At 46.6% G+C, this 18,669-nt stretch overlaps 1 protein-coding gene across 1 annotated transcript in view; it reads right to left on the bottom strand.

Annotated features, from left to right (window-relative positions):
- The window catches only part of LOC141139018 (antileukoproteinase-like), a 42,279-nt gene extending 31,815 nt beyond the window's left edge, over positions 1 to 10,464 (bottom strand). The window contains exons 1-2 of the mRNA XM_073624789.1: positions 10,058 to 10,464; positions 9,322 to 9,462 (exon numbers count right to left, since the gene is read on the bottom strand). Coding sequence (XP_073480890.1) covers positions 9,322 to 9,391 — 70 coding nt within the window. The 5' untranslated portion in view covers positions 9,392 to 9,462; positions 10,058 to 10,464. The remainder of the gene's footprint in view (positions 1 to 9,321; positions 9,463 to 10,057) is intronic.
- Between the last annotated feature and the right edge of the window lie 8,205 nt (positions 10,465 to 18,669).

The following is an 18,669-nucleotide window of genomic DNA, read 5'->3' as shown; positions in this document are numbered from 1 at the left end:
GGGAACAGGCACCTGTCAAAACCAGGTACCAGCTCCCCCCCCCCCCCGAAAAGGTGCCAAATGTGACACCGGAGGGAGGAAAGAGGCAAATAAGCGGAGCTTCCCCTTTTGGGTGGAGCTTTGCTTTAAAGTGGCAATATTTAGAGCAACCTGGCAAGGTTAACGAAATTGCCCCAAATGCTTGTTTGAATAGCATAAAGGGGGAAGATGAAATGGTCGCACACCAGAACCAACAGGATGCTTGCTGAATAAAGTCTTTATTGTCATATGCCAGACAATCATGCAGGGTTACAGTTGACACGTTTCACACGAGTGTACCATGCTTGTTCACAACCAAACATGCTTGTTCACAACCAACCGCAAGGTTAACGCAATTGCCCCAAATGCTTGTCTGAATAGGGCGCAGGTAGTTGTAAAGGAAACTGCTGAAAAAAGCAATAGTAATACTTTACTGAATTCCCCAGTTTCTGTGTTCCTCTTATATTCATCTACAGTACAAGCTTATCTTTAACATATTCTAGGGTAAGCTCATCCTCTGTGTGAGCATCAAGTACTGTAACAAGTCTCTCATAGCTGTCCAAGAGACCATTGAGTAGCAACTCTGCTACTGGTGGTTAATAATCATCACGCATCCTTTCTAACCTTTTCCTTTTTCAAAAACCATTTTGCTGTAATTTGCAGCAGTGTTTAGTACATTGACTATAGCCAGGCACATAACCTACTGGACACATGGCTGAGACGTTCTTGCTTTTTGGAAACAACAGAAATACAGAGAGACAGGAAAGTACATAATAGCCCTGTAGTCCCAATAGAAAGAAAATGACATTGTTAATGGCTGGAATAGTGCCACTGGATTGGCATAGGGCCAAAGTGGTGCCTATATTTAAAAAGGAATCAAAGTCTTTACCAAGTAACTATAGGCCTGTTAGTTTAACTTCTATAGTCGGGAAGATACTGGAGAGTTTAATAAAAAAACACATAGATGAGTTCTTGCTGGAAAAAAATATTTTAAGCAACAGACTGCATGGATTAATGTAAGACAGAAATTGTCCAAAAACTTGACTTCTTTGTGTGAGTAGGTAAGTAAAACCTTGGACAGGGGGTGGCTGTGGACGTGGTATACTTGGATTTTGCAAAAGCGTTCGATATAGTTCCCCACACATGGCTAATGTGTAAGGTAAAGTCTACAGGCTTGGAAATGTCAGTTTGTAAATGGATTGAAAACTGGCTAAAAGACCTAATTCACAGAGTAGTGGTTAATGATTCTTACTCTGAATGGTCTAAGGTTATCAGTGGTGTACCCCAAGGTTTAGTGCTGATACCCTTACTTTTTAATATCTTTATAAATTATATAAGGTCTGGGATTAAAAGTATAATTTCAGTCTTTGCAGATGACAACAAGCTATGCAGCGGAATAACGTCCTTACAGGATGTCTCCAATTTATAAGCTGACCTCAGTGCAATGTTTAATTGGGTAATTAAGAGACAAATGAGGTTTAATGTTGATCAATGTAAAGTTATGCACTTAGGGGATAAGAATATGCATACATCATACATACTAGGGGGAGTACAATTGGGGGAATCCATAGTGGAGAAGGATCTGGGTGTTCTGGTAGATCATAAGCCTAATAATAGCATGCAATGCCAAGCTGTGATTTCCAAAGCGAGCATCCTGTCTTTTAATAAGAGAGGTATGGACTCCAGAAAGAGAGAGAGATCATTTTGCTCCTGTACAAATCATTAGTAAGACCTCATCTCGAATATGCAGTTCAGTTTTTGACACAAGTTCTCAAAAAGGATATCAGGGATCTGAAGAAAGTGCAGAGAAGAGCAACCAAACTGATAAGAGGCATGGAGGAGCTCAGCTATGAGGAAATATTAGAGGAACTGAATTTATTCTCTCTTGAGAAGAGGAGATTTAGGGGGATATGATCAACATGTACAAATACATAAGTGGTCCATATAGTGAACTTGAGTTATTCACTTTAAGGTCATTACAGAGGACAAGGGGGCACTCTTTACGTCTGGAGCAAAAGAGATTTCATCTCTAAATAGGGAAAGGTTTCTTCACAGTAATGCCCCATACACACAATCGGACTTTCCGACAACAAAACCGTGGAATTTTGTTTGAAGGTTGTTGGCTGCAACTTGTCTTGCATACACACGATCACACAAATGTTGGCCAACAATTACAAACGTAGTGACGTACAAGATGTACGGCGAGCCGATAAAAAGGAAGTTCAATAGTCATGTGATTTCTCCATTATGAACGCTTTACGGCTCATACTTGATTCTGAGCATGCGTGGACTTTTATGCGATGGACTTGTGTACACACGATTGGTAAGTCCGACAACAAAAATTTGTTGGCGGAAAATTTGAGAACCTGCTAGCCAACATTTGTTGGCGGAAATTTCGACAGCAAATGTTCGATGGAGCATACACACGGTTAGACTTTCCGACAACAAGCTCACATCCAACATTTGTTGTAAAAAAATCTGATCGTGTGTACGGGCCATTAGAGCTGTGAAAATGTGGAATAGACTCCCTCCAGAGGTGGTTCTGGCAAGCTCAGTAGATTTCTTTAAAAAAGTCCTGGATTATTTCCTAAATGTACATAATATAACTGGGTACTGACATTTATAAGTAAAGTTCATCCAAGGAATATCTGATTGCCTCTTGGGGATCAGGAAGGATTTTTTTCCCCTGCTGGAGCAAATTGGATCCTGCTTTGCTGGGCTTTCTTTCTCGAACATCACGGGACACAGAGCCACAGTAATTACTGATGGGTTATATAGGTATCACTGGTGATTGGACACTGGCACACCCTATCAGGAAGTTCAACCCCCTATATAATCCCTCCCCCTTGCAGGGATACCTCAGTTTTTACGCCAGTGTCTTAGGTGATGGACGTGTAAAGATGTCCTGTGCTGAGCTCCAAAGGGAATATCCTAAGATCCTATACTGGGGCAAGCCAGGCGAACCGGATCCATTCAAAGTGTCTTTTCATGGCCGAATTGAATGGTACCCGGGCCTCGTGTCCGAAGAAACAAGGTTTTACCCGTAATGCTTCTCTTTTTAGAGAGCTGGACCCCGCAGATCAGAAAATGGCTTTAAACTTCCTAATTTCTGGCGAGGTGCTTTACGGTCCCAGAACTGTTGGATCCCCCTACTGATGGGGGCCCCAGTCTCTGACGGTTTTTTCAAACGGAGCCCACCGTGAGAGGTGAAGATTGGGTCTGTGTAAACAGCACCCTGCGGCTGGATAAGGTAAGAGGAGATTCCACAGAATTTTTGAGTTCTAGTGGCTTTTCTCCTTTAAGGTAAATGCATGCTATGCCTATTGTGACCACCGGGGGCTGCCAAGAGCACAAACCTACACATGCTGAATGTCTGTCTCAGGTGTTGTAATCGCTGTGTATGTCCCAGCGTATCAAGCAGGCTGCAAGCAGGTAAGGTGGATGGGGGGATTTCTCATGTTTGAATGTTCCCCCCCAGGCTAGAGAGGGGCCACAGGGGTCTAGACAGTGGTTATACCACCCGGGCTCTGTGGCCTAATGGCCACCATCTCTGAAGATAGCCGTTCAGGCAAATCTTGTTACCAGTCTCCCTCCTTCCCCCCCCCCCATCCCCAGCCTTTTCTCCAGAGCATGACAGGAGAGTCGGCAGTGTGGGAAGCGCTCGTTTTTTTCAAAACTCGAGGGGGGGGGGGCGGTAGAGGAGGGGGCGGGATGTCAGCACAGAGTGTTTAGACTCCCACTCAGGCCAGCTTCAGGCTATTAAAGGCACTCTGTACAGGTGCACTCAGCCTTCTGAGAGACACAGAGCTGACGGTCGCATGTAAGGTGGGACACAGGCATTCTCCTAGGCAGCATTTACTGAAGTAACACCAGACTGAGCATTGGGTAGCAAGGCTTTTAGCCAGACTACATCGCTCAGCGGACAGTGTTCATTTGTATACCTCACACCTTGTTGCTTTGCACTATGGGTAGAAGAGGTTCAAGCACCCCAGGAACCAGAGACACTAGGGGATCTCGTTCAGGTTCTGAGGGCCCCCTGTCGGCAGCATCCTTCCCCCCTAAAGATGGGCCAGGGACGGCTAGCCAGGGAGAGCCATTGGGGTCAGGGGCTACACCTGCTTCTGGCACTTCAGCCCCTGTATATATTACACAAGAGGTTTTTTCCTCAACCATTAATGGTCTAGAGGAAAGATTAATGGCCGTGATTACGTCTTCACTCAGTGGAAGAAAACGCACTAGGCTTTCCTCTGTTCCCCAAGACCCTCAGACAGAGGAGCTCTGGGATAAAGGAGATGAATCCCTTTCAGAGGATCGGGATGGGATGGATGATTCCTCTTCAGAGGATTCAGGTGGAGAGGGACCCTCTGCGACTTCCCAAGAGGAGAAAGTCTTAGTGCAGATCCTCACTGGATTGGTCCGCTCCACATTTAAGTTGCCCATACCTGAAACTGCTAAAGAATCCTCTTCTGCTTTGGGGTCACTGAAACCTTTCCAAGCAGCACATGCTTTTCCTGTTCATACTTTACTTGAAAAGCTTATTTATTCTGAGTGGGATCACCCAGACAAACGTTTTTTTCCGCCGAGAAAGTTTTCAACACTTTATCCGATGGAAGAAAAGTTTATTAAAATGTGGGGAATTCCGGCTATTGATGCCGCCATTTCCTCAATAAATAATAGCCTGACTTGTCCTGTAGACAATGCTCAGATGCTCAGGGATCCTGTAGATAAAAGGATGGAATCCCTATTGAAGGATGTTTTCTCCTTAGCAGGATCAGTGGCCCAACCTGCAATAGCAGCGATTGGAGTCTGTCAATACTTAAGAGACCATGTTAAGCAGGTCATCAAAGTATTACCTGAACAGCAGGCCCAGGGGTTTGCTAACCTTCCAGCGGCCTTATGCTTTGTGGTTGATGCCATTAGAGATTCTATCGTGCAAACCTCCCGTCTTTCACTGGGGTTGGTGCATATACGTAGAATCCTATGGTTGAAAAATTGGTCAGCCGAAGCACCATGTAAGAAGCTACTGGCTGGGTTTCCATTTCGTGGTGCAAGGTTGTTTGGAGAGGACTTGGATAACTATATCAAGAGAATCTCTTGTGGGAAAAGCACTCTCTTACCTGTCAAGAAGAAGAGTAAGCGTCCCTCTTTCAAACGGACTCTTTCCCCAGCGCCGGGGGCTTCAGCCTCCAGGCAGTCTCGACGGCCGCCTCCATCGGGGTCCAGAGACAAGAGTCAACCCCAGGGACAAAAGAAGTCCTGGGGAAAGAAGCCTACTAGGCAAAACACTAAGACCTCTGCATGAGGGGGCGCCCCCGCTCACTCGAGTGGGGGGAAGACTGCGACAATTCTCAGAGCTCTGGCAGGAGGACTTCCAGGACAGATGGGTAGTCTCCACGGTAACCTTAGGGTACAAGCTGGAGTTTCAGGAATTCCCTTCTCCTCGGTTCCTCAGATCAAATGTTCCCAGAGACCCAGAGAAGAAGCAGTCGCTCCTTCTAGCGTTAGAGCGACTTTTGTCGCAGGAGGTCATTATGATAGTTCCCGCAAAGGACCAGGGATTGGGCTTCTATTCCAACCTTTTTACGGTCCAAAAGCCAAATGGGGATGTCAGGCCCATTTTGGACTTAAGGGATCTGAACCGATTCCTAAGGATTCAATCCTTCCGCATGGAATCAATTCGAACAGTAGTTCCCACCCTGCAGGGAGGAGAATTTCTGGCATCAATAGACATCAGAGATGCATATCTGCATGTGCCCATTTTTCCTGCTCATCAGAAGTTTCTGCGCTTCGAGGTAGGAGGGCGCCATTTCCAGTTTATGGCTCTGCCCTTTGGGATAGCCACTGCACCTCGAGTGTTCACAAAGATCTTGGCTCCTCCTCTGGCCAGATTAAGGGCTCAGGGTATAGCTGTCATAGCATACCTAGACGACCTGCTCTTGATAGACCGGTCGGTAGCCTCTTTGAATGGAAACTTGAGGACCACGGTCAGGTATCTAGAACACCTGGGTTGGATCCTCAACTTAGAAAAGTCTTTCCTAAAACCAGTAAGAAGACTGGAATATTTAGGTCTGATTATACATACAAGCCAGGAGAAAATATTTCTACCCCAGGCAAAGATCACTGCTTTGAGAGAGCTGATTCTGACAGTAAGGACCAAGAAGGGTCCCTCAGTCCGCCTTTGTATGAGGCTACTAGGGAAGATGGTGTCTTCATTCGAAGCAGTTCCCTATGCTCAGTTTCACTCAAGAATGCTGCAACACAGTATTCTGTCGACCTGGAACAAGAAGGTTCAGGCATTAGACTTTCCGATGCACCTGTCGCATGCGGTGCGTCAGAGCCTCAATTGGTGGCTCATACCCGAAAACCTGCAGAAGGGGAAATCCTTTCTACCGGTTACCTGGACGGTGGTAACAACAGATGCCAGTCTGTCAGGTTGGGGAGCAGTTCTGGAACAGGCTGCGGTCCAAGGGGTATGGTCCAAGACAGAGAGGACCTTACCCATCAACATTCTGGAGATCCGGGCGATACATCTAGCTCTAAAAGCCTGGACTATCAGGCTACAGGGTTGTCCGGTCAGGATCCAGTCCGACAATGCCACAGCAGTGGCTTATGTCAATCATCAGGGAGGCACCCGGAGCCGAGCTGCTCAAAAAGAGGTGAACCAGATCTTAGTCTGGGCAGAGATGCATGTGCCATGCATATCGGCAGTTTTCATCCCGGGAATAGAGAATTGGTAGGTGGACTATCTAAGTCGCCAGCAGTTACTTCCAGGGGAATGGTCTCTGCATCCCGACGTCTTTTGGGCCATATGCCAAAGATGGGGGGTTCCAGATGTAGATCTCTTTGCATCCCGATTCAACAAAAAGATAGACAGATTTGTGGCAAGGACAAAAGATCCTCTTGCATGCGGGACGGATGCGTTGGTGATTCCGTGGCATCGGTTCTCACTGATTTACGCATTCCCGCCTATTCTGCTACTACCACGACTCCTTCGCAGGATCAGGCAGGAAAGGAAGTCGGTACTTCTGGTGGCCCCCGCTTGGCCCAGAAGGACTTGGTATGCAGAAATAGTAAGGATGACGGTGGGTTCCCCGTGGACCCTACCGGTACGCCCAGACCTGTTATCTCAAGGTCCAGTGTTCCATCCTGCCTTACAAACGATAAATTTGACGGTTTGGCTATTGAGACCCACGTTCTGAAGAGTCGTGGGCTCTCAGGTCCTGTCATATCTACCTTGATTAATGCAAGGAAGCCAGCTTCCAGGATGATTTATCATAGAGTCTGGAAAGCTTATATAACCTGGTGTGAATCCAGAGGTTGGCATCCCAGGAAATATGTCATAGGTAGAATCCTTGATTTTCTACAGATGGGATTAGAGATGAAGCTGGCCTTGAGTACCATCAAGGGCCAGGTCTCTGCTTTATCAGTATTATTTCAGCGGCCACTTGCTTCGCATTCTTTGGTCCGAAACTTTATGCAGGGGGTGATGCGTCTTAATCCTCCGGTTAAAGCGCCCCTAAACCCCTGGGACTTGAATTTGGTCCTGGCTGTGTTACAGAAACGGCCTTTTGAACCAATAAGTCAGATTCCTTTGGTCTTGTTGACAAGGAAATTAATTTTTCTGGTGGCCATCTCTTCTGCTAGAAGAGTATCAGAATTAGCAGCCCTTTCCTGTAAGGAACCTTATTTGATTATACACAAGGATAGAGTGGTACTACGCCCTCATCCTAGTTTTTTACCGAAGGTGGTTTCTGATTTTCATTTAAACCAAGACATTGTTCTACCTTCCTTTTTTCCAGATCCCTGTTCTCCGGAAGAGAGATCTCTACATTCGTTGGATGTAGTAAGAGCAGTTAAGGCCTATCTAGGGGCAACTACTCAGATCCGCAAGACGGATGTTTTGTTTGTGCTGCCAGAGGGTCCCAATAGAGGACAGGCAGCGTCAAAAGCTACCATTTCTAAATGGATTCGACAGTTGATCATTCAAGCTTACGGTTTGAAACAGAAGATTCCTCCGTTTCAGATCAGGGCACATTCCACAAGGGCTATTGGTGCTTCTTGGGCAGTGCATCACCGGGCCTCTATGGCTCAAATCTGCAAGGCCGCAACCTGGTCTTCAGTTCATACATTCACCAGATTCTATCAGGTGGATGGGAGAAGGCATGAGGATATCGCCTTTGGGCGTAGTGTGCTGCAGGCAGCAGTACAGGGTCCTCAGGTCTGATTGCACCCTACTTGGTCGTGGTTCCCCCCCCTCAGGTAGCATTGCTCTGGGACATCCCATCAGTAATTACTGTGGCTCTGTGTCCCGTGATGTTCGAGAAAGAAAATAGGATTTTTTAAAACAGCTTACCTGTAAAATCCTTTTCTTTCGAAGGACATCACGGGACACAGAGGTCCCACCCCTCTTCTAATACACTATATTGCTTGGCTACAAAACTGAGGTATCCCTGCAAGGGGGAGGGATTATATAGGGGGTTGAACTTCCTGATAGGGTGTGCCAGTGTCCAATCACCAGTGATACCTATATAACCCATCAGTAATTACTGTGGCTCTGTGTCCCGTGATGTCCTTCGAAAGAAAAGGATTTTACAGGTAAGCTGTTTTAAAAAATCCTATTTTTTGCCTTCCTCTGAATCAACTGTGGGTATAGGATTGGGTATATGGGATTGTGTGGTTGTTTTTTTTTTTGTTTGAACTAGATGGACTTGTGTCTTTTTTCAACCTGACTAACTATGTAACTATATAACATTAAGCAAGCATTTTAACTGATACCTAGTATGAGAACTAATATTCACAATATAATATATGAGAATGGTTGTTGCACCTTTTTATGAATAAACAGCATCGCTAACACAAACAATGCTTAGTAATGAAAATTCTTTAGATACTATGCTTTAAGATAGGCGGATTTTGTATGCCTATCTAACCATTTGTGATTGACTGCTCTTTACTGTATGTGGCTTACAGGTTGGTTGAGGCTAAGGAGCTCAGCTCTAAAAGGCAATGGGATTGATTTACTAAAGGCAAATAAACTGTGCACTTTGCAAAGTGCAGTTGATCCAGAGCTTAGTACATCAGCAGAAGCTCTACTGACTTCCATCATCCAATCATGTCCAAGCAAAAATTATGTTTTCCTTTTTTTATTTTTCTTGCACTTGATTGGGTAATAGTTGCAAAGTGAAGCTTTACCTCATTTACTAAGCTCTGGAGCAACTGCACTTTGCAAAATGCACAGTCTATTTGCCTTTAGTAAATCAACCCCACAGTGTCCAATCTCTTCCCCATCACAAAACCACTTACCGGAAGATAGTTCTTGAAGCAGGATGATTCCCAGGAAGACGGAGAGGGCTCCAAATGTGGACGGTCTCATGGTTGCTTATCGGAGTGAATATATGTGTTTTAGCTCCATCTCTATTTTCTCTCTAATTTATATCAGGAACTCTGATGGGAAGAAAGTCACAGAACAGGAATAGGAACTGGTTTTGGTGTAGAGCATCCGGTATTACAGCATATTTATGTATTTTTATTCACAGCAGCCACGCCAGTTGTTTTATAGCAAGTATCAATTAATTTATGACTCTCCAATTACTCTCTTTCCTCATACCGAAAATAATTAGAGCAATGATGTTTTTATATTGCAAAAGAAAAAACCTAGTGCCCGAGGCACAGTGAACCCCTCACGGATTGTTAAATGGACAGACCAGGTGAGTAAAAAAGTACAAATTATATTGAGACATCATAAAGATAAATAACAAACAGTGCCAAAAAAAGACATATATAGTGTAAAGTATGATAACATCAAATGTAATTGCGATACAGAGTACCCCAAAAAAACCACGTCATGTATGTCAGACAGTGGCTGTCCTCGAAGACCTAACGGGCTCACCTAAGCACACAGGTGTGGACACCTTACGTGTTTCAGATCATTATAGGTTCTTCTTCAGAGGTTTTTAAAGAGGAAGTAAACCCTTTCGGGTTTTACTTACTCTATATTCTCCTGCAAAGTAAAAGCATAATGGACTAGTATGCCACTTACCTTGCAAAGGAAGCCCGCAATGTCTACAATGTTCCAGCTGCTGGAAGCATCCATCTTCACCCCTCTTCCTCCCGGGGCCGCGGACTCCGGCTCTGTGACTGGCCGGAGCCGTGTAACGCCACTCCCGCGCATGCGCTCGGGAGCCACCAATCACGGCACACGTTGGGTAAGAAACAGTACGGAGGGTCGTTTCTTCACTGACATCATCGGTGCACTACAAGGGAAATATCTCCTAAACGGCGCGCGTTATTTTACAGAACAGGGCCATCAGATACATCAACACACCAAAATCTAAACACAATACAAGTCAAACTAAGCAGCTAGTAGAGTGCAAATGATCACAGTTCAATTACTCTTAGAGCGGTGAACTTTTATCAATTACTCATTAGGCTGAGCATTGCACCATCATCAAAGAACAATTAGAACTGTTCCAGATACATATAAATGCAACGTGACTTAATGTCAATGTTCCCAGCTGTCATAAAGGATTTCTTTCCGTTTTAACGCAATGTCTTGAATACTCACTGAAGCCAGTTTTAATGACACGGTAAACTTACCCTGGGTCATAGAAATGGGATCATTGCCAGGAACAATGAGAACTACTAACCAGCTACCTTTCTTCTTAAAGGCAAACCACAGTACACATTTCCTTTGTAACATTTACCTCAAAGTATATGGTGATTTAATTTGTGCTTTTTTAGAAACTTGATGTCCCTTATAATATATATATATATATATATATATATATATATATATATATATATATATATATATAGTTAAATACAGATCTGAATTTATACAGAAATTGCATCCATTTATTAAAATAGCATGTACTGTACATTTGTTCTTTGAGAATGGGGCAAAAGGAAATGTTCTCCAGCTATAGTCTCTGTAGTTCAAATGTCTGAATGTGGAAAATACTTCAATATGACCCCTAGATGGTGCTGACTATCATAAGAAATAAGTTTGCTCCTCAGAGCCATCTAGTGGTCATAATGTGGTATTTTTTACATTCACGCGCTCATCTTGCATATAATTTAGCCTGCAAATGTTTGATTTTGCCCCAATTGCACAGAAGAAAACTGTAGGCAGTTTCAATTGATGAACAGCTATGTAAGTTTGCTATAAGCAGGGCTTAGAGTCTTGCTACCTGGAACCTCTCCTTGCCCTGCCTTACCTTGCTGTTCCTGCTCACTTTGTCTGGTTCTTGCATTCTCCTATTGCTGACCTTCTGCCTTGAATAAGGACTACTCTTTTAGATTGTTGCCTGCCTTTGACCTGGGACTGTTTCTGGATTAGGCTTCTTTGCTGCCTGCCCTGACCTAGGTCTGTTTCTGGATAATGCTATGCCTACGGCCTGTGTTGACCTAGGATTGTTTTTGGATAATGCTAACCACCTACTGCATGCCCTGACCACCACCAGCCTCTGGACTTTGGTAGAGATACTCTCCATTTGTGCTATGTCTCACCCCAGATCCTCCTTAACATGACAAATTCATACATGTCAATATGAGTATACCATTTTACACATTAATTTCACACAATGTAATTACAATAATAATTGGTATACTTAAAGCTATTTTTACTTATAATATGTTTTAAATCAACATAATATATGTTCATTTTATAACAGAATTACTATTGCGCCAGTAGATACTGAAATCATGACTGTATCTATGAAATGGAATATAATATATAATTTGAATGCCTTTTGATCATATGCTTTTAAAATATGTGGCTATTACACTTCTTAGTAAAAAGATTTTGTTTTTCTCTTGTAGTTGTCTTAAAAGATACTATGGGCAGCCTTGCTGGCCCTCTAAATCAAGGCTCAAAATTTCAAGTCCTGAGCTACTAGCCAGGCCTCAAGGGTTACTCACCACCAGTTGCCCCGCCCAACCCCTACCCTGCCCCACCCCTAATTCCACCTAAATGCGCCCTCATAAATTATCTCATGAAATGACACATAAATGTTTTATGTAGAATTAAGTTATAAAAATAAATATTAACAACAACTTTATCTGTGCCCAACAAGCCTGCCCATGTCAACCAATGCAGCCTGGCCACGTCCACCAATGCAGCCTGCCCACGTCCACCAATGTAGCCTGCCTGCGTCCACCAATGCAGCCTGCACCCACCAATGCTGCCTGTGTCCCCAATGCAGCCTGTGCCGCCAATAGTGGTGGCCCATGAATTGTGGACGCACAAGCGCCGCCCCCTCTATCCCTGCTGCCGCTGCCCATCTATGTGCCCGGTTGCTTTCAGGATGCCAGACGCATGGATTCCTATGGTGGGGGCAGGAGGGGGTGTATTTTTTTGAAGCACCTGATTAGAGCCAGAAGCTCTAATAGGCTTCAAAAAAGGGTGTGCCCTGATCCCACCCAATTGTGTGACCATAGCGAATGAATATTCGCTATTTTCACACTGCATTGCCTCCCCACCAATCAGGAAGCAGGTCAGTGAGACCTGTTTCCTGATTGGCCAAAGCACTAGGCATCCCTATTGGATGCTCAGCGCTTTGACGTAAGTGGGACAGAGGAATCGAGAGGAGACGCCGGACAAGGTAAGCGCCGATCCATCCACTGGGGGGTTGTGTCTCATGATCCACTCGCGGGGGGTGTCAGCAATGTGTCTGTCTCACGATCCGCTTGTGGGTCGGTGTCAGTGGTGAGTCCATCCCGTGATCCACTCGCACGGGGGGGTGTCGGCAAGTTGCGTCCCGCGATCCATTCCCGCGGGGGGGGTTGTGTAAGCGGGGTATGGCAGCGTATAATGGGCACACTGGCAGCATTTGATGGGCACAGTGGCAGCGTTTGATGGCACAGTGGCAGCATTTGAGGGCACAGTGGCAGCGTTTGATGGGCTCAGTGGCAGCGTTTTAGGGCACAGTGGCAGCATTTGATGGGCACAGTGGCAGCGTTTCATGGGTACAGTGGCTGCAATTGATGGCACAGTGGCAGCATTTGAGGGCACAGTGGCAGCATTTGATGGCACAGTGGCAGCATTTGAGGGCACAGTGGCAGCATTTGATGGGCACAGTTACAGCGTTTCATGGGCACAGTGGCTGCAATTGATGGCACAGTGGCAGCATTTGAGGGGCACAGTGGCAGCGTTTGATGGAACAGTGGCAGCATTTGTTGGCACAGTGGCAGCGTTTGAGGACACAGTGGCAGTGTTTGATGGGTACAGTGGCTGCAATTGATGGCACAGTGGCAGCGTTTGAGGGCACAGTGGCAGCGTTTGATCGGCTCAGTGGCAGCGTTTTAGGGCACAGTGGCAGCATTTGATGGGCACAGTGGCAGCGTTTGATGGGTACAGTGGCTGCAATTGATGGCACAGTGGCAGCGTTTGAGGGCACAGTGGCAGCATTTGAGGGCACAGTGGCAGCGTTTGATGGCACAGTGGCAGCATTTGAGGGCACAGTGGCAGCGTTTGATGGGCACAGTTGCAGCGTTTGATGGGCACAGTGGCTGCAAATGATGGCACAGTGGCAGCGTTTCATGGGCACAGTGGCTGCAATTGATGGCACAGTGGCAGCATTTGAGGGGCACAGTGGCAGCGTTTCATGGGTACAGTGGCTGCAATTGATGGCACAGTGGCAGCATTTGAGGGCACAGTGGCAGAGTTTGATGTGCATAGTGGCAGCGTTTGAGGGCACAGTGGCAGCGTTTGATGATTTTTTTTTTCAAAAAAATGTTGCGCTCCCCCAAAAATTTTGAGCATCAGCTGCCACTGCCCGCCAATGCAGCCTGTGTCCGCCAATGCAGCCTGTGTCCGCCAGTGCAGCCTGTGCCACCAATGGTGGCAGCATTTGATGGGTACAGTGGCTGCAATTGATGGCACAGTGGCAGCGTTTGATGGGCACAGTGGCAGCGCTTGAGGGCACAGTGGCAGTTTTTCATGGACACAGTGGCAGCGTTTCAGGGCACAGTGGCAGTGTTTGATGGACACAGTGGCAGCGTTTGATGGGTACAGTGGCTGCAATTAATGGCCCAGTGGCAGCATTTGAGGGCACAGTGGCAGCGTTTGATGGCACAGTGGCAGCACTTGAGGGCACAGTGGCAGCATTTGATGGGCACAGTGGCTGCAACTGATGGCACAGTGGCAGCGTTTGAGGGCACAGTGGCAGCATTTGATGGGCATAATGGCTGCAATTGATGGCACACTGGCAGCATTTGATGGGCACAGTGGCAGCGTTTGATGGCACAGTGGCAGCGTTTGAGGACACAGTGGCAGTGTTTGATGGCACAGTGGCAGCATTTGATGGTACAGTGGCAGAATTTGATGGTACAGTGGCAGCATTTGAGGGCACAGTGGCAGCGTTTGATGGGCTCAGTGGCAGCGTTTTAGGGCACAGTGGCAGCATTTGATGGGCACAGTGGCAGCGTTTCATGGGTACAGTGGCTGCAATTGATGGCACAGTGGCAGCATTTGAGGGCACAGTGGCAGCATTTGATGGCACAGTGGCAGCATTTGAGGGCACAGTGGCAGCATTTGATGGGCACAGTTACAGCGTTTGATGGGCACAGTGGCTGCAAATGATGGCACAGTGGCAGCGTTTCATGGGCACAGTGGCTGCAATTGATGGCACAGTGGCAGCATTTGAGGGGCACAGTGGCAGCGTTTGATGGAACAGTGGCAGCATTTGTTGGCACAGTGGCAGCGTTTGAGGACACAGTGGCAGTGTTTGATGGGTACAGTGGCTGCAATTGATGGCACAGTGGCAGCGTTTGAGGGCACAGTGGCAGCGTTTGATCGGCTCAGTGGCAGCGTTTTAGGGCACAGTGGCAGCATTTGATGGGCACAGTGGCAGCGTTTAATGGGTACAGTGGCTGCAATTGATGGCACAGTGGCAGCGTTTGAGAGGCACAGTGGCAGCATTTGAGGGCACAGTGGCAGCGTTTGATGGCACAGTGGCAGCATTTGAGGGCACAGTGGCAGCGTTTGATGGGCACAGTTGCAGCGTTTGATGGGCACAGTGGCTGCAAATGATGGCACAGTGGCAGCGTTTCATGGGCACAGTGGCTGCAATTGATGGCACAGTGGCAGCATTTGAGGGGCACAGTGGCAGCGTTTCATGGGTACAGTGGCTGCAATTGATGGCACAGTGGCAGCATTTGAGGGCACAGTGGCAGAGTTTGATGTGCATAGTGGCAGCGTTTGAGGGCACAGTGGCAGCGTTTGATGATTTTTTTTTTCAAAAAAATGTTGCGCTCCCCCAAAAATTTTGAGCATCAGCTGCCACTGCCCGCCAATGCAGCCTGTGTCCGCCAATGCAGCCTGTGTCCGCCAGTGCAGCCTGTGCCATCAATGGTGGCAGCATTTGATGGGTACAGTGGCTGCAATTGATGGCACAGTGGCAGCGTTTGATGGGCACAGTGGCAGCGCTTGAGGGCACAGTGGCAGTTTTTCATGGACACAGTGGCAGCGTTTCAGGGCACAGTGGCAGTGTTTGATGGACACAGTGGCAGCGTTTGATGGGTACAGTGGCTGCAATTAATGGCCCAGTGGCAGCATTTGAGGGCACAGTGGCAGCGTTTGATGGCACAGTGGCAGCACTTGAGGGCACAGTGGCAGCATTTGATGGGCACAGTGGCTGCAACTGATGGCACAGTGGCAGCGTTTGAGGGCACAGTGGCAGCGTTTGATGGGCATAATGGCTGCAATTGATGGCACAATGGCAGCATTTGAGGGGTACAGTGGCAGCGTTTGATGGAACAGTGGAAGCGTTTGATGGCACAGTAGCAGCATTTGAGGGCACAGTGGCAGCGTTTGAGGGCACAGTGGTAGCGTTTGATGATTTTTTTTCCAAAAAAATTTTGCGCCCCCCCAAAAATTTTGAGCAACAGTCACCACTGCCCGCCAATGCAGCCTGTGTCCACCAATGCAGCCTGTGTCTGCCAGTGCAGCCTATGACCGCCAGTTACAGCCTGTGCCCCCAATGCAGCCTGTGTCCACCAATGCAGCCTGCGTCCACTAATGCAGCCTGCATCCGACAATGCAGCCTATGCCTGCCAGTGCAGCCTGTGCCCACCAGTGCAGCATGTGCCCGCCAGTTCAGCCTGTGTCCCCAATGCAGCCTGTGTCCCCAATGCAGCCTACCTGTGTAGGGGAAAAGAGAGGATAGCCGCCGCCCGGATGATCAAAGCGCTGGGAACATAACAAATTTCATTTCAATATCTGTGTGTTCCCTGCCGCACGCCATCAAATACAGCCCCTCCCCCTTGTCCTGGAAACTTTGACAGACAGATCACCTGTCCAGGCACTTATGAAAGTGCCTGGACAAAGAGGAGGGGCTGTATGTGACGATGCGCGGCGGGGAACACACAGCTATTGAAATGAAAGCTGTTATGTTCCTGGTGCTCTGATCATCCGGGCGGCGGCTCTCCTCTCTCTTCCCCTCCGATCGCTGGGAGAACGGCTCCCATACAACCGGCCTGCTGGCGGTGCTCACCCCCCCACTCCCAGGCAGCCATAGCTCGCCAGCCCTCCAAATCCACTCGCAAGATGCGAGCAGGCGAGAAATGTGAGCAGGAGAGTGGAATTTTGTCCCGCAATGACATTGTGAATTACACCAATAAAGTTTTAATTTGGCATAGATTTATAGATGACGGTTTTGTCATCTGGACTGGCTCAAAGGAGGAGTTAAATTACTTTATGAAGATTTTGGAAAATAATGACTTCAATTTAAAGTTTACCATGTCATGTCATCAACATACTATAAACTTCTTGGATGTGCAAATTTTTGCCAATATGGATGGAGGCTTGGATTCCTCTTTATGTAGAAAGCCTTCATTGGGGAACACAATCCTCCATGCTGCTAGTTCGCACTCTTTCCCATTGATCCAAAGTAGCCCATATAGCCAATATTTAAGGCTTAAGAGGAATTGTAGTAACCAAAAAGATTTTGAAACTGAAGCAAAAGCTCTACAGGATCGACTCCTCTCCAAAGGCTACAGTCGATCTTGTCTCAAAAGAGCTTATCATAGAGCCAATGGCCAGGATAGGGACAGACTGTTGCATTGCACTAGATCCAAACGTACCTCTGAAAATAATGTTAGATTAATTACCAAATACTCTTGCCATCACAAACAAGTGTGACAGATTATGGATAAATATTGGCACCTCTTGGTGGCTGAGTATATTGTTTCCAAATATGTCAATATACGACCCCAAATTAACCTTAAAAGAGCTTCCTCATTAAAAGATCATCTCGTAAAGAGTCATTATGTCAACAAACAAGAACGCCCTGTTCCTCAAGTTAGAGGAACTAAACCATGTGGAAAACTTAATTTTTGCAATTTTATGATCAACAAAAAAAGTGACTCTACCAAATGGTCACATGTTTAGGCCCAAATTTTGGGCCAAATGTCAGACAATTGGTGTGGTGTATTATATGGTGTGTGAATGTGAGGTTTTCTATATTGGAAAAACCAAAAGACCATTTATTCACAGGATTAGAAGCCATGGGATTGATTTACTAAAGGCAAAAAGACTGTGCACTTTGCAAAGTTGCTCCAGAGCTTAGACCTCTTTCACACTGGGGCACTTTGCAGGCGCTAGAGTGCGCTAAAGCACCCTGAAAGAGCCGCTCCTCACACTCCAGAGTGAAAGCCTGAGGGCTTTCACACTGGAGCGGTGCGCTGGCGGGACGGTAAAAAAAGTCCTGCTAGCAGCATCTTTGGAGCGGTGAAGGGGCGGTGCGCTCCTTCACCGCTCCTGCCTATTGAAATTAATGGGGCAGCGCGGCTATACCGCTGGCAAAGCGCCGTTGCAGCAGCGCTTTGCGGTGGTTTTAACCCTTTCTCGGCCGCTAGCAGGGGGTTAAAACTGACCCACTATCGGCCGAACAACGCCACTAAAAAGACGGTAAAGCGGCACTAAAAATAACGCCGTTTTACCGCCGGCTCCCACACCGCCCCAGTGTGAAAGGGCTCTTAGTAAATGAGCAGATGCCCTGCTGACTTCCATCATGCAAGCAAAAATGCAACTTTTTTTATTTTTACTTTACAAAGTGCACAGTCTATTTGCCTTTAGTAAATCAACCCTCATGTGTCTCTGATCTCAAAAAGGAGAATGGAGACAGTAGACACATTGGTCTCTATCATTATTGGTCGCAGGCTTAATGTTACATTTTCTATATTTTTTTTTTTTTTTTGGTGTCAAGTGATGTATTTGTATGATGTGCTCTGATGCTGAATTGTAATGATGCTTGCCTTCTCCTTTGTAAAGGTCCTCAGGGGTATAATGTACTGAAAAGTACCTATTTTGACCACTAGATGGTACTGTCCTATTGTCAGAAACCATGAACCAGACCGAGACAGAAGTACAGTAAAATCACACTTGTTTATTAAGAAAAATAAAAAGGTAAATAGAGTAAGAGTAGTCAAAGCATAGCCAGAGTCCAGTAACTGGATCTGGTAGTCAGCCAAGCCAGAGTTCAGTAACCAGATCGGGTAATTAGCCAAGCCAGAGTTCAGTAACCAGATCGGGTAATCAGCCAAGCCAGAGTTCAGTAACCAGATCGGGTAATCAGCCAGGCGAGAAGTCAGGGGTCCAAGTAGAGGAACAGCAAGCAGGATAAGGAGCCAGAAGGGATGTCAACAAAGCCA

This window comes from Aquarana catesbeiana, linkage group LG04 (assembly GCF_042186555.1).
Source record: "Aquarana catesbeiana isolate 2022-GZ linkage group LG04, ASM4218655v1, whole genome shotgun sequence".
Taxonomy (NCBI): domain Eukaryota; kingdom Metazoa; phylum Chordata; class Amphibia; order Anura; family Ranidae; genus Aquarana; species Aquarana catesbeiana.
This window is presented reverse-complemented; position numbering and strand designations above follow the sequence as displayed.